Source organism: Canis aureus, chromosome 1 (genome assembly GCF_053574225.1).
Source record: "Canis aureus isolate CA01 chromosome 1, VMU_Caureus_v.1.0, whole genome shotgun sequence".
Classification (NCBI taxonomy): Eukaryota; Metazoa; Chordata; class Mammalia; order Carnivora; family Canidae; genus Canis; species Canis aureus.
This window is the reverse complement of record NC_135611.1, coordinates 60,810,697-60,827,179: the sequence shown is the minus strand read 5'-3', so window position 1 is coordinate 60,827,179 and position 16,483 is coordinate 60,810,697. Positions and strand designations below refer to the sequence as shown.

The 16,483-nt window shown below is 32.5% G+C and overlaps 1 protein-coding gene across 11 annotated transcripts in view; it reads left to right on the top strand.

The window, feature by feature from the left end:
• Positions 1–16,483, top strand: part of LOC144316026 (uncharacterized) — a 524,958-nt gene that overhangs the window by 341,966 nt on the left and 166,509 nt on the right. For 8 of the 11 annotated variants that reach the window (XR_013381809.1, XR_013381810.1, XM_077901435.1 and 5 more), the window contains one exon: positions 4,659–4,754. The exons of the other annotated variants lie outside the window; for them this stretch is intronic. Coding sequence is in view for 6 of the 8 variants with exons in the window: in XM_077901435.1 (XP_077757561.1) it covers positions 4,659–4,754 (96 nt within the window). In the remaining 2 variants the exon portion in view is untranslated. The remainder of the gene's footprint in view (positions 1–4,658; positions 4,755–16,483) is intronic. 11 annotated transcript variants of the gene reach the window in all.

Here is a 16,483-nt window from a genome sequence, read left to right as displayed (position 1 = left end):
TCCTATTCTGAATGCTTTTCTCTTGTCTTTTATTTTCTTTTTTATGGTCTCTCAGTTTCTTTCAAGTTTCTTTTATTCTTTGGTGGTGGTGTTTTGCTTCTTTTGGTTATTACCTTTAAAATTAAGCTAGACTAAAAAATCTACTACCAAAATGACTGGGGTGCATTGACTGAAAATGTCTTGACATGGAGAGCCTTGTTCAATTGATGCAAATTTGGAAGCAGAGTCTGATTCCTAATAGTCAGTTATTGAATAGATTCTACTAAACTGTGTCATCTTGCTTTGTGTTTTTGTTGTCTCCTGTATTTGTTCTTCTGCTTTTATTTTACATTTTATTTTTTACTAATTGAGTAATTTTTAACATTTAATCTATCAGCTTATTAACCAATACCTATTTGCATTACTTTTACAGTCGTCTAGGGATTAAAATATACTTCTTCAGTTTCCCATAGTTCTATTTTAGACTTAATTTGTACCACTCCATGTAAAATTTAAGAGTACTGTAACTAGTTTTATATAGCCCTTAAACCTCTTTTAGTCTAACTTATTATAACTATAAGCCTCACAATATAAAGTTAATCATTTTTCTTAAATTCGTAGTTTTTTTAAGGAAATTAATTACTTTTTTATACTTCTACATACATTTGTTCTTTCCAGTGAGTGGTACCCATTCCTTCCTAAGAATCTGAGTTTCACCTGGTATTATTTCCTTTCAACCTGAATGAATTTCTGTTAACATTTCTTATGATATAGCTCTGCTGACAACAGATTGTATTAGGCTTTATTTTTATATATCTTATATGTCTGTTTCATTTATGAAAAATATCTTCACTGAAAAATAATTCAGCATTGACAGGGTTTTTTAATGTTTATATTATTTGTTTATCTATTTATTTTTAAATTTATCATTTTCAAGTCATTGTTCCATAGCAGTCTGGAGTTCTTCATATAATTTTTTTCACTTGATGTAGCATCATTTTTTTTCTGGCTGCTTTTAAGCTTTTTACTTTGTTTTTTAGGTGTTTCACTATGATGTACCTTGGTATGGTTTTCTTTCTATTTATGTCCCTTTTTTTATATGGAAGTTAAAACATTAGATACTTTCCCACAAGCTACCAAGGCTTTCTTCATTTATTCTGTATTTCTTCTTTTTTTGATATTTCAAAATTTCTATTACTTTCTTATCAATATACTTATATCTTCCATAAGTCATTTTTAGTGTTTTAATAAACCTATCTAGTATTTTTAATATATACATGTTTATTCATCCTAGAATTCTAACTTGTTCCTTTTTTGGTAGTATCTAGTATTTTTAATACATACATGTTTATTCATCCTGGGATTCAAACTTGGTCCTTTTTTGGTAGTTTTTAATTCTCTTCTGAAATTGCGTATCTGTTCATTTGTTAGGAGTATGTTTCCTTTTGTTTTCTGTGCATGCTTAAAACCTCTCTCTAACAATTTAAACATTTCATCTCAATCATCTGAGTAAATTGCTCTTTTCTTCTCAATTTAGGTTATGTTTTTCTCTTTTCTTTAATTGTATATTTTTAGATTGTATCCTGAACATTGCAAATTATAAATATAGAAATTCTATATTTTCTTATGTTACTCCAAATATTGTGATTTTAAGATTTTATGTGGTTGGTGGCTAAGTTAAACTCCAAACTCTGTCTCCCTTTTGGTAGGCACCAGTTGAAACTCCTTATAATTCTTAGGTACTTTGAGTTTACCCCATTAATATATAATTCAGGGATTTGCTATATATTTATTTAGAACTTATAAGCAATGTATATGAGGTTATTTCTTTATGGTTTTCCCTTTTATGGATGTCCCAATTCCCAGTTTCTGTGCTGCTCTGAAAATATATCTTCAAGTTGACAGTGTTCTCCCTGAGTTTTGGCTGCCACCTGTACTGACTGGGGAGTATCCCCTCCACAAAGCCATAAAACTGGAAGACTCATCTTCTTCTATTTCTACCAATTGTCTGATTTTGTTCATGTTCCAGTACTTTCACCCATATGATTTTTCTGAATTTAGTCCAGAGTTGTAATTATTAGCTACAGGAGGGTAGATGTGATACACACTACTGCACTATTATCAGGAGTAAAACTTTCACATTTATGTGTATGATGCCTTATCTATCCAGTAATTCAATTTCCAAACTTAAGAATTGTGTTTTAATTCTTTCTTTCCGTCATGATCACCATCTCATATAATCTATAAAAAATTTTGTCATCTCTGTCTCTAAAATATGTGTCAAATTTGATTACATCATTTTCCTATTATCTCCTTAGTTCAAACTACCATTATCTCTTGTTTTGACTAACACAATAGCTTCTTAACTGTTTTCATTGTTTCCACTATTTCTCTACTACAGTGGAGAAAGATTGATCTTTTAAAATGAGAAATCCTATCTTTCTGCTTAAATTTTTCACTGATTTGTCATTGTCATTCAAATAAACCCAATCTCCATCATACCTTTCAGGTCTTTATAGAATCAGAACCTGCCCAAGTCCTTGATTTAAAAATCTAACTTTCTCCCCGTCTTTCATTATATGCTATTAGCATGTTTTTGTTCCTCACATGTAGCAACTTATGCCTGCCCAGGACCTTTTTTTTTTCTATTCTGCTTCAAACATTCTTCCACCAGATACTTACCTAACTCTCATTATTCCACAAATTTTACTCAAAGAAGACCTAGGCACCACAAAGTAGCTACCGCAACCCAGAATTTCCTATCCCATTTTCCTGTTTTATTTCCTTTATGGCAGGAATAATTTTCTGGCATTATATATTTACTTGCTGTTTTTTTAATATATGCATATATTTACATGTTAACATACTTATTATATTTTCCATAATTGTAAAACTAGCACATAGAACACTGTTTTGACACATAGTAAGTGCTTAATAAAGATCTGTTTAGTAAATTAATGACTGGCAAACTGGTATGATAATCACAATTCTTATAATTTTGGTTAAAATTACTAATTTTTTATATTTTAAATTCTTAAAAAATTATATGTTGGTCTAGAGATGTAACTATAAACAAGGCATTTTTCCTTTATCATTTATTTTGTTATGTCTTCATGAGGAAGACTGTTAATACAGATTCTACTAGATTGATAGAAGAGTTTGTAGTAAACTGATCATCTCTAGGCTTCAACTCATAACATGTATCTAGTAGTTTTCCTTCATTTGTTTTACAATTTTTTAAATTAATGAACAAAATTTAATATTCTAAATATACACTTATTAATTAGAATGACAATAGCCTATTAACATATGTTTCCATTTGGTAGTTTGAGATGTCCCTAAAAATTGATGTGTCAGTTTGAGGTCAACTTGGTTGTTGACTCCAAGTCTACTTGGTTGAAAACAACTGCCAAATCAACAAAAAGCAGAAAAAATGATATCATAGCAATAAAGTCAAGGTCTTCAACAATTAACTCAAGGTCTAAATACTTTCTCACAATTAAGCAGAAATATTTTGTATAAATTGCAATTATGTTGGCATTTCTTTTTGAGAAAATCATGAGGAATAAATTCGTAGGATAAATAAGTTTAAAAAACATCCAAAGACATATCAATTCTTTTTCCAAATGGAAAAATACATATAATATAATTGACTTACCTAGATTTTAGTCTTCTTTTTCTAAAAAAAAAAAAAAAAAAAAGTTTTATTTATTTGAGACACAGAGAGAGAGAGAGGCAGAGAAACAGGCAGAGGGAAAAGCAGGCTCCATCTAAGGAGTACCATGTGGGACTCAATACCGGGACTCCAGGATCACGCCCTGGGCCAAAAGCAGTGCTAAACTGCTGAGCCACCCAGGGATCTCCTCCCTTTTTTAAAGATTTTATTTATTTATTCATGAAAGACACACAGAAAGAGGCAGAGACATAGGCAGAGGGAGAAGCAGGCTCTCCGTGGGAAGCCTTATGCAGGACTCAATTCCAGAACCCAGGGATCACGATCTGAACCAAAGGCAGACGCTCAACCACTGAGCCAGCCATCCAAGTGCCCTAGATTCTAGTCTTCTAAAGCAAATTCTCTACATTTAACGAATTGATTATTCTATTTGTTCTTCATAGGGCTAATGTATTCCCACGGTTGGGAACATTAAAATCCACTGCAAGTACTTTATAACATTACATTCTTCTCTGAAAAAACTTTCCTATTTTTGAATGTGCTATATTTTGAATGTACCTTGGTGATATGATAGAAATACACACATATACACCGTGAACACACATATTTTTGCAAGACAAAAAAAAAAACAGATACATTTGTTTTGCTGCCTTATTGGGAGTATTTCCTTCATACCATTTTTGTTATGAGTGGTAGAAAGTTACTTTGCCTGCTTTTTAAAATTTTCAAGTGTTGGTTTTATACTTTTAGAGAGAAACTCAGTTAAATGGCAGTTTGACAGCTTTTCTCCTGGTGTTAAAATGAAATTGATCAAATGTACATTAGAGCTTTTAGACTCTGGAACATTCAGTAACCACCAGAGAATTCTGCTTGAATAGTATATGATTAATCAAAACTACTACATGTACAGCCAGATTGTTCATACTAAAGCTCCAATTTATCTGGATCACATATTTCTTCTTTTTTTATTTTTATTTTTCTAAAATGGCTTACAACACCACTGAAGTATGAGGTTCTCGTCTCGTGAGAATTTGATGGTTGCACTCTGCAGTGTGCATAGGCCAAAAGGACCAAAGGCAGAATCTTCAAACTCAGAAATCAGGTAATTCAATTCCTCATAATGGTACTTCATCTCTCTAATAATTTCTCTTAGACTTTGCTAGACATCTACAGTCACTACGCAGAGGGAAGTAAAGAAAAACTACCCACTTATATCTGGTGATTTGCATTTGGCATTATTGCTAGAGGATTACATAAACTTACTTTATAATTTAAAAATAACTTACTTCATTCATATAAACCCTGTACTTGTAGCGTAATTATACCATACACATTTCAGTAATAAAAAGAGAAAGTGAGAACTAGATTAGATAGGAGCAACATTTTTATCATTAGCTACTCTTAAAATTGCTTTGTAATACTGTAATTTCTGTGAACTTTTTATGAATAAAGTATTGATGTAAAATGATAACAGTGTGTGGAATTTTACAGGATATGTTTATAACTTACATTTCTAATAAACACAGTCTTTGAAAGAGGAATAGAAGGCCTATTACTTGTGAAAATCTCTTCCATTTATACTGTCATCTTAGTGTTTTCCCTTCCCATTATGCTGACAGAATTACCACATTAACACAATAGCCTGCATTATGATGACAAAATTATGGCATTATATCAGTAGACCATAAAGAAATGGTTCTATTAATAAAAATATTTCTTTACAAATTGGATTTCTTTATTACTTTCTGTAGAAAGGATCTATTACATGAAAATACAGCAAAGTACTTCTAAATCCAATGCTGTTCTTTAGTGGTGTTTAACTGAGTGATTATTTCCATCGCAAGAGTAATGATAATGTCCTTTCATTATTTATAACCTTATAACGTCACTTATTTGTACACAGCTTTAAAGATGATACATCAATTGTCATACCATCCAAAGGCACATGTTGTTCTGTTTTTTCCTCACCACTATCTCCCCCACTTCCCTCAAAAAGAGAAATTTTAGGAACACCAGAATACAACAATTTCAGATCCTATTGCATTATGGTCCTCAGAAAACAAATTGAAAGCATATGGTTTTTAAGAATGATCCAGAGGCAGATAGTTTGAGCATTTCAATATGCAAGTAAATATAAAATCACTCTTCTTTTTAAAAATATTATCCACATACATGTAAACTGTGGGCAGTCAGGTCACAGCAATGTTTAAAGATCTGGATACCACACTAAAGTGAAGACAAGTTAACTTTTCTTTCCTGAGTTAATGGCTACTCCTCTCATTTATTTATCTATATCTGCAGCTACACCGAAAATCCTATGTGCAGATATTTTGGGTTGACAGAGTGTCAGAAAAAAAAGAATTTAAAAACATTTTGTAATTCCATTAGGTGCTTATATTGGAAATTTCACTCCTGCTTCAGCTCAGTTGGCATGTAACCCATGTGCTGGTAGATTTTACATTTGCAAATATGATTCATTTACAGTTAAGTTCTCTTCCATGGTGTGAGGTATGGGTCTAGGTTATTATTGTAGTTTACATATGGATATCCAATATTCCCATTGCATTTATTAAAAAGACAGTTCTTTCTCAAATGAATTACTTCTGCATGCAACAAATTCAGTTGTCCACATATGCATGAATCTCATTCTGGAATTCTCTAACCTGTTTTATTGATCTGTTTATCTTTACACTGGTACTGCATTTCCTTTAAAATAAGTAGCATTAATAAAAGTCTTGAAATCAGCCAATGTGAGTCCCCCAATTTTATTCTTTTTTTTCGAGATTATTTTGGCTATTTTGCTTAACTAGCCTTTGATTTTCCAGATGAATTTTAGAATTAGCTTAGCATTTTCTATAAAAAGCTTGCTGAGATTTTTAGGGGGAGAAGGTATCTCTGGGGTGCCACCACATATTAAACATTTTTAGCAAGAATACTATTTTGTATGTGACACTGTGATCAATAGGAACCATGTAAAGTTGGATTGTCTGATGCCTAGTGATTCAAAAGAGTTCTCACAGTTCAGCTCTGATCTTCTTTGTTTCTCCAGTGAAAAATTATATTTTCCTCTTTTTTTTTTTAAGATTTTATTTACTTATGCATGAGAGACACACACAGAGAGAGAGGTAGAAACACAGGCAGACTGAGAAGCAGGCTTCATGGAGGGAGCCTGATGCAAGACTCAATCCCAGGACTCCAGGATCACGCCCTGGGCCGAAGGCAGGCGTTAAACTGCTGAGTCACTCGAGGATCCCCTATTTTCTTCTTTTAAATATTAAGTGATATGTGAGATAAGACTTCAGCACTATGGAAAAATATAGTTTCTCATTAATATAGTTTCCTTTATTAGTTTAACCTTTAAGGTTAAATTCAAAAAGAGGGATAAAATTAACAGGCAAGTCTCAATTTGCTTTTTATTTATTCTCAGACTTCATATTTCCTTGCCTAGGACTGGAATTCCCATATTAAAAACTGAAAAAAATAAGAGATTTGAAGTCCTATATATGTGTATTGCACCCTGGCTCCATCACTGACTAAGAGTGTAATCTTGAGCAAGTTACTTGACATTCTAAGCTTCAGTGTCTTTATCACTAAAATTAGGACAATATCACCTACTTTCTTTTGCTGTTCAGAAGACTAATTAATCATTTGAAATTAATAAAATATCAGTCACTTATTGAAAACCAATATAAAAATTTATTTCTTCTTTAATCATTGCAAAAATCCTGTGGAGGCAGGATTTATTAAGTCTGTTTTGCAAAACTGAAGCTCAGATATTAAATAGCTTGCTAAAGATAACACAGTTGCTAAGGGGCAGTGTTGGAGTTCAAGTCCAGGTGGATATAATGCCGCAGAGAATGTTAGTTCCACTTTTTAATGCTATTTATAATGACCACTTTTGAGAGTGAGCTTCCTTCACAGTGTCTTGAGTTTGGGCCTAAATAAATGATCATACAATGTATTGCCATAGTTGTTTATGAAGCATGAGGAGTATGGAGAGGAAAGGTCATTGTACCTGGATGGTGGAACTCTGGCTCTTTGTTTGTCATTGATTAACATTTTATTTATTATAAAATCACTTGAACCCTCCAGATCTCTTTCTATCAAAAGAGAAGTAACATTATTTTATCCCTTCTACCTCAGGGATCTGTGAGTCCTAAGTTGGTAATATATTCTACTGTGCTTTGTATTCTGCAAATTTATGAAGCCTAAGAGCATGTGATTTTAATTCATGTACCTATTTTAACTCCTCTGTTATTACAAAAATCAGATGATACCTGTAATAATAGGGCACCGCAGCCAGACTCATGCGTTATATTCCGTATGGCACTAGCAGTAATAGCTTCTCCAAATATCATACAATCTTGAAATCACGATTTATCAGTTAATGGGAAATTGAGGTTATGTTATTTCTTCAATACAAATCATCCTGACTCCTTTACATTTCCATGTGGCTTCAAAATATGTGACATATATTTGTTCAGTTGGCCATCTTTGTTCTGGATATTTCCTTTTAGGCACATTTTCATGAAGAGATTTTCTTTATTTGTAACTCTTCGAGCATTCTTTATGAAGTTCTCACAAGTGCTAGATGGTACAAAGTAGGTAGAAAATAACTAGACATTTAAGATATAAATAACCACTCATAATTTAGCCTATTGAGTAAAGAGCCACATCCTTTTACACAAAAGTGATATCTGCTTGACTGTTCTTCCTAAGTAGTAAAAAAGAAAGAATAAAGAGAGGAAAGACGAAAGAGGGGCTCCTGGTGTGCCTAAACTATTGAATTTATGCCTCATAAGAGAGTTCATATTATTTTAGAATGCACTTAATGTTTTACAATATTTAAATGATAAAATGTTACCATAAATCTTATTACCTACCCAAATCTCCTTTTAAAAAATAATTGTAACCTCCATTTGTTTTGTTTTCTCCATTTGTAATTTACCCTTGTGAGTTTTCTAAAAGAATTTGTCATTCAGTTCTTACTCACAGTACGGAATAAATGCCAGTTAACCTAGTCATAGGCACTAAATGAAACTGCTTTAATTTTGGTTTATTGGTAATTCAAGATGGAGGTATTTAGATTTGAAAATGTAGTGCGGGGCAGCCCCGGTGGTACAGCAGTTTAAGGCCACCTGCAGCCCAGGGTGTGATCCTGGAGACCTGGGATGGAGTCCCACGTTAGGCTCCCTGCATGGAGCATGCTTCTCCCTCTGCCTGTGTCTATGCCTCTCTCTCTGCCTCTCTGTCTCTGTCTCTCAGTCTCTCTCTCTCTCTCTCTTTCTGTCTCTCATGGATAAATAAATAAATAAAAATTAAAAAAAAAAAGAAAGAAAGAAAATGAGGTGCCTTCATGAGTAGATCAACCATGAGGGAGAATGGAAATTTGAAAACCAAAGAATATGTAAATTTCTCAAATGTACAGGTAACAGGAAAGGCGAGTATCAAAATAAAAAAGTAAAATATAATTTTCTAACTCAAAATGTTTGAGAAAATCACTGAAAGTGAAAGGTAGCTTTAGGAGAGAAAAGGAGGGCACCTGGTTGGCTCAGTGGTTGAGCATCTGCCTGTGGCTCAGGTCGTGATTCCGGAGTTCTGGGATTGAATCCTGCATCAGGCTCTCCATGGGGAGCCTGCTGCTCTGCCTCTCTCTGTGTGTCTCTCTCTCCTGAATAAATAAATAAACAAAATCTTAAAAAAAAATAAAGGAGAGAAAAGGAAACATTTTATAAATGACAATATGTTAATCCCTGAGCAGATATTTGCATTTGTTTCATCTTAAAGGTACCCATCATCTATATTTTTGAAAGTGTTCTTTTTTATTATTATTGGGATTCTCCTCAATACCAATGCTATCAGGAAAAAAAATAGATGAGAAAAAACGAGTTTTTTTGAGACACTGATAATTCTAGAGGTAGAGGTCAACAAGCCTGTGAAAGAAACTCATTTGGAATGCTGAATGAACACCACATATCTGTTTCAAACACTTTCCTTTTATGTGTATAAGGTTCATCTTCTTAATGTTTATAGTCCTTAAAAATAGTAAATGATATCTTTTCCTCCAGGAACATTTGATAAGACAAAGTAAAAACAGAAAATGCTATCTTGAAGAAGTCCATGAACAAACTATTCTAATATTACATAGCTTAATTGACTATAAATTGTATGACCAAACATCCTCAAATTTCCTGTGTCATTCTACACTTCAATAATTCTTGTCTGTTCTTTAATTTTGGCAATACAATAAGAATGATAGGATAACTTATTCAAATATGGTTTACTTATGTAATAAAAATAGTGAAGGAAACATACTACATACGTTCATATTCTATGATGTAACATGTTTCATTCACCATTTTAATTACTTGGAGAAGTAGAAGGTACTACAGTGAGTCCAACTACATGGGCAATAAATCAATCAGTGAAAGTTCTGGACATTGTTGTATGTTGTCACATATGTTGATGTGACAGGGTAATGTGTTAAGGATTACAGAAGCTTGATGTTTGGAATCCTCCAGGACTCTGGCCTAAGTATCTTTGGCTTGTTCTAATTTGTATCTTTTCCCTGTAATAAATGTAGACATGAGCAAATAGGTATCATGGAGTTCTGTGAGTCTTTAAGAAAATTATCAAACCTAAAGGTGGGTTTGAGAAACCACTGAACTTGCATTTGGTGTTAGAAATGAGGACAGAAGTGAGATAAATACATAGTATCTCGAGTATCTCTGAATTACATAAAGATTTTATCTTTTTTTCCTTCCATTCTGCTCATAACTTTTATCATTTATGACCTTGTTCTGTAATTTATCTATTGGTGTATCTGTCCATCTCACTAGACTGTGAATGCTTTAAAGCAAAAGATAGTTTTGTATTTATTTCCATATTGAGTACCTAACTCAAAGTAGGTGGTCAATAAATGTTTACTGAATGAATGAATTATTGAATATCTGGAATTATACAAATGTAATGCAATTTACTCAAGATTGCTACTCTTAGGCTCTATTGTTAGCACAGGATGTTGAGAATTTGTGGATTTCACTCCCAACATGACCTCTCTTCAATAAATAAAATTATATCATGTAATAATTTTAGCTGACTTACCATAGAGCTAAGTATCCTCTTTTAATTAAGAGGGTACTGATTTGGGAGTCAGAATAATAGGGAATATATTGAACTGTTTTATTTAACTGTATAGCCTTGAGGAAATTACTTCACCCATTTAAGTTTATTTCCTTATTTGTAAAAAGAGAGGAATTAGGCTTTAGTTTCCTATTGTTATAATATATAGTATTTTTAAATCTCTGAGGGAATTATCAGTCCGTTTAATCTTCCCCTATTTACTAAAATTATAGAGTAATTAGAATATATATGCATTATTGAATATGCATTTTAAATGTATATGTAAGTATGAAGATTTATACACAAATAATTTATTTTTCAGTCTTATAAACATGGTAGTGAGGGTAGATAATTGGCAAAATATTAGATGGGATCAAGGGTGATTGAACATATCACCATTTTCAGATGACCTCCTCAAGAGGATATGAAATTTGAGGAACCGTTTCCCATTCAAAAATAATGTGTGACCAAGGACTTTTAAAAAAAAAAAAATTTAAAGTCATTTCAGTGGTAGGTAAATCATAGCTCCTAGTAATGTAAGTTATTGGCCATATTAGAGAGCACAGAGATGTTTCTATTTTCATGGACTATAATGCCTGTTCATTTATTCATTTGCTCATTTGTACATTTATTCTTTCATTCAACAAAAATGTATCAAGTATCCATTGTACCTTAGGTGTTATACTAGGTTGTGAGGTTAGAGATAAATTAAATGGTCTTTAGCCTCAGGAAATAACCATTGTGGCTCATTTTGTTGGCTTTTGTTACATACTCTGGAGATAGAAACCACAGCTTGTACATATGCAAATAAACCTGCTGTAGCACTTGCAGCCTTTTGTGAGCTGTTTTTGGGAACAAAGGCTGAGAGGAAATGTACTGAATAGTGAAGTTGGGACCCCTCTGCAAGATCCAGGGAGTTAAACTTTCTTAATTTAAGACTCCTGAAATCTTAAGTTGTCGATAAATATTAAACATGTGGACAGTATCTCTATGAGATTAAGTTAAAATGGAATTGTATTGCTCATATATGTATAATTCATGAGCGTAGTTCTCTAAATGAACTTTAGTAAAATCTAATGAATTAAGCTAATTCACTAACTGACTCTGTAGCCCCTGAATGTGTGCTGTAGGTCACCTAAGTTCCCAACAAGTGAGCAAATACTAGCACAGACAAGCCCAACTGAAGTATATTTGAAATAATGGAGCAGCCAAAGAGGGCATGTGGGAGGGCAACTGATACAGAAACAACCATTGCTCTATTTGCCCAAGGCCTGCCCTTGCAACCAATGCCAATTTGTTCAGGTAGAAAAGTGAATGACACATAGCAGAAACGTAAGTATTGGATTTTAACAATATAAGATTTTTTTTACCCTCTGTCTTAAAAATACTAATTTTTTTATTCTAAATTTTTATTTCTAGTTATGTCTTAAAGATCCTTAGATTCCAATTTCTAAGCTAAATAAGATAATCTGGTATGTTCACCTTCATGTGAATGTGTATAACTTAAAATTTTTTGAAGTTTGGTCAATTAGTGATGTCCATGATGATACTACAAAAATATACTATTTCACAAGTCAAAATTCTTTACATAATTAAATGAGATTTCTTAGAATTCTACATTTATTATAGCACCAAAGCCAAAACACACATACCTAAAGAGTTTGAAAAATTATTTAAGATGTATGGAAAGATTTAGCTAAGTGGTATTTGAATGCCCATAAAGTCAAATATTAGCAAGTTAAAAACCCATTGGATTTTTCTTTAAAGAAGTAAAGTAAAATATAAAGGATAACTAGATACATCAGACTTTTCAGACTTTTTAAAAGCTTCCTAAAAGCTTTAAAACTGTTATCAACACTTCCGCAAATATAACTAGGTTAATGAGAATTACTAAATTGTAAATATACTTTCATTAAAAGGTAACAAGAAAGATAAATCTTCTTTTATCTCATTTAATATAGTATAGGAGTGTAAATACCATGATTTGCTTTGGACTAGAAAGTGCTGATGGGAAAGTTTTGTTTTGTTTTATTTTTCCCCCAAGGAAGAAAGGATCTTCACTTGTCTCATCAAGAATCACCTATCTTATAATTCCTTAGGAGTTGAAGATATGTTCCTCTAAAACCAGAAATTCTTAGTACTTGATAATAATCATGTCTTGTTGCCTTTACTGAGCCAAATATTTAGAAGCAGCTCCATTATCACAAAGCATAATTCCTTTTATTTTCCACGCATGGACATGTATGATATAGAAGGTAATATGCAAGCCATTAGATCCTTTTCTTTATAACAGTAAAATCTAAGCTCTGTTGCTTTCTAAAACCACAGGTTTTATAAATTTGACAAAATGGAAAGTGTCATGATAATAATTATTTTCATCATCTAGTTCCAAGATACACATAATATATTTTGTTAATTCTCTTTTTTTAGTTATGCTAACTATATAGAAAACAAAACGGCTTATACAGTCATTGAATTGGATTCTGTTAGGCTATAAAATAAAAACTTGGAAAAAACTGAGAGAACTTGACCTCTCAGATATTTTTTTTGCCACATGGTAGATTTTATTCTAAAAGCATGTCTTCCGTTTTTTAATACTGATTTCATTATTGTTATTTGAAATCTAAATTGGGAGAAAACTAGATGTTGGAATTTTCATTATATGCTACTACTGAGCAATCTAGGACAAGTCATTTAAACTCTCTGAACCTGACTTTTTACCTAGAAAAATATCTATGTGTCAGATTTAAGTAGAACAAAAAATAAATTAATAGAATATAAACATGAAGCTTCTAGTCTTAACAAATTAATTAGTATTCAAAATAATGTAAATTTTTAAGCTTATAATAAACTTATGTGCATGTATGCTTTCAGTCTGATTTGATATATTTGATCAGTAAAGCCACATAGATATATAAAATAATTGAAAATTCATAAATATGCCAAACATGTTGAGGGGAAGAAAGTAAATGTACCTATCATCTAGGCTAAATATATTTAAATATTTAAATTTTAAATATTTAAGTTTAAGTATTTTTCTGTATTTCCTGGAAGTCAAAACAAAAGAAAATGGAAATTCTCATACTATTTTTTTCATGAAAGACTTTTTTTTAATATTTAAACATATTTTTACAGAAAATAGAGACTTTTTAAAAGCTTATCTGACTACTTTCTATTTGGAGCATTGCATTGAAAATGCTACCCAATGAAGAGTGTGTGTAGGGATTAAACTGATAAACTCTAACAGGCTATGTTCTCAATCTAATTTGATGGAAAAAATGTTATATAGATACTTGTCCACCCTCAATGAACAAATGTTAATTAACTATTTCTTCTGTCATCCAGGACTGACAAGAATGGTTTCTTAGGTAAATTCAAGTTTAATCTCTCTGCCGAGCTCACTGACATATCCCCATAATTCACAGTGCTTCTAATGTGGCTTCCTGACAACCATTTTAAGTTAAATATGAAATAAATAGTAATATAATAAATGTCTAAAAGGACATAGTTATGAAAAAAAAGGATAAAATGGTAACATACTATTAGCCAAAGTACCAGAGTCTGAGTCAACAGGGTCTTCTAAATCAAGGTAAGTGGCTGAGGTTTCCCATGAAGCATGTGGAGAGCACCTAGTCAGTGACCCCAAGACACTGAGGCTGCTAGCTTTTAGCCTCCTGCTTACAAAGAATCTTTGCCTCAGACTTTTGTATATGTATTTAATACCCACAGTGGAGTGGATTCTAAGCAGCTTAGGCATGTCTTGCTGAGCCTTTCTTAGTGGCTTCAATAATCCAAAGGCACTTTTAGAAAGCTAGTGCCTTTCACTTGGAACAGGACGCTGTCAAGAGCACAGGAGAAAGGTTTATTTATTTATTTACTTACTTTATTATTTTTTAAAATTTTTGGTAGAGAAAATGTTAAGGTAGACTGGGGTGATAAGTTATTGGAATAAAAAATAGAGAACTACTCGTTAAGTTGGTGGAAAAAAGACTGGGAAATCAAAGTGTAGGAAAAGTAAAAACAATTGGAAAAAGACCAACTGCAGAATCTGCCTGAATCAGCCTGCAGAATGCAGACTATGCTCATCTGTGTGAAGGGCAAAAGCACAGAGGAGACTGTGTCAGATATCTAGATATTTGAATATTATACATCAGCTTACATCCATGCACCTGTCCATACTCCCATCCTGGACTCACAGCCTACTCCCTGGTGATAGTCCTTGCAAACAGCCAAAAAGAGCCCTGCCATCTCTGAATCTGAGTGAGTGGGATATGGTAGGACAGGGCAGGTCAAAAGCTGGACTCAGACCCAGGTCTTCTGAGCAGTGAGTGAATCTACCTAAGTTTGTATATGTGCTGCCGAAGCGAGCACTAAATCTACCTAAGTTTGGACTGGGTTACAGAGCACATAAACTTGCCAAGCAGTCAAGGTCAGTGTGTCTATGATCCACTCACTTCTGTTTTCTAACTCAAGATTTCCAGTTGTCCTAAGTGCTTTCCAAAACTAAACCATAGAGGCAGAGGAAAGAGGGACCTCAATTGTCTGGTCATTGTCAGAACTCAGTTTAACAGGACACTCATCATTTGACAATTGTGAGGAACAACTCTATATAAATTCTCTAGCTTTCCAAGGCAGAAATTGTGATTTTTTTCTTCCCCTTCCATCCCACCCTCATAGTTAGGCACCCACCCTGCATTCTATGGCCTTGGGTCTCAATTCAGCTCTAGTAACCCTTTCAATCTATTAACCTTTTTACTGAACTAAACAAACAAACACCCTGAAAAAAACAACAGAAAACCCATAAAACTATAGGTGAGAAGAATAAAAATGTCTTCAGGTGTCTTGTCTGTGTGGGAGTACTCTGTAGTGCAAGGCACAAGAGGAACCCTTCTTGTCTGAATCTAAGGTGAATGCTCTTGCAGCAAAGCATTTATCTTTAGTTTTATTTTGCTTTTTTTTTTTTTTTTTTTTTTTGGCCTTGTCTTATAATGCTGATTTATTTCCCAGAAACCTTGTCATGAAAATGAAGAATGTATTTGGTCCCTTGAAAAAAGTGGCTTTATTCCACAGATTCTCCTACAGGACAAGCCTGCAGATTTAATTCCCTTGCTTTTTTGTTATTTGAGGTCAGCAAGAAATAAGTACAAGAAAGTGGACCTTAGCAAAGTCAAACTGTTATTAAATCTTAATTCCATGTTTGAATTTGGAGATCTCAGATAGCCAATTGTAATAGGAAACTATCCTGTCCATTTATAATAGCAAGTATTTTAAATATAGAATTTTAATATTTTGCTTGCTTTTTTCCCTTTGTATCTGCCAGTACTAAAGAAAAACTTATAAGGAAGGAAATACTGGTGGAAACCTACTTCAATTTTAGTAATAAGTTATAGTTAATTATCTTCTCACAGAATTTCTTTCCAAAAAATTATAGTCTTTAATATAAATATGGGAGGATAAGTAGAATACTCATTCTTGAGCTTCTTGTTCCTAAACTCCCTTGCTTCATGGTGAACTTTTTAATTTAATTTAATTTAATTTAATTTAATTTAATTTAATTTTTAATTGATTGATTTACTTATTTATTTTTGTGAACTTTATTTTAATCTTTACAATTTAATTTTTTTTGCAGCAAAAACATTTAACATGAGATCTACCTTCTCAGCAAATTTTAAATGCATAATACAGTATTGCGAACAATAGGCACAATAT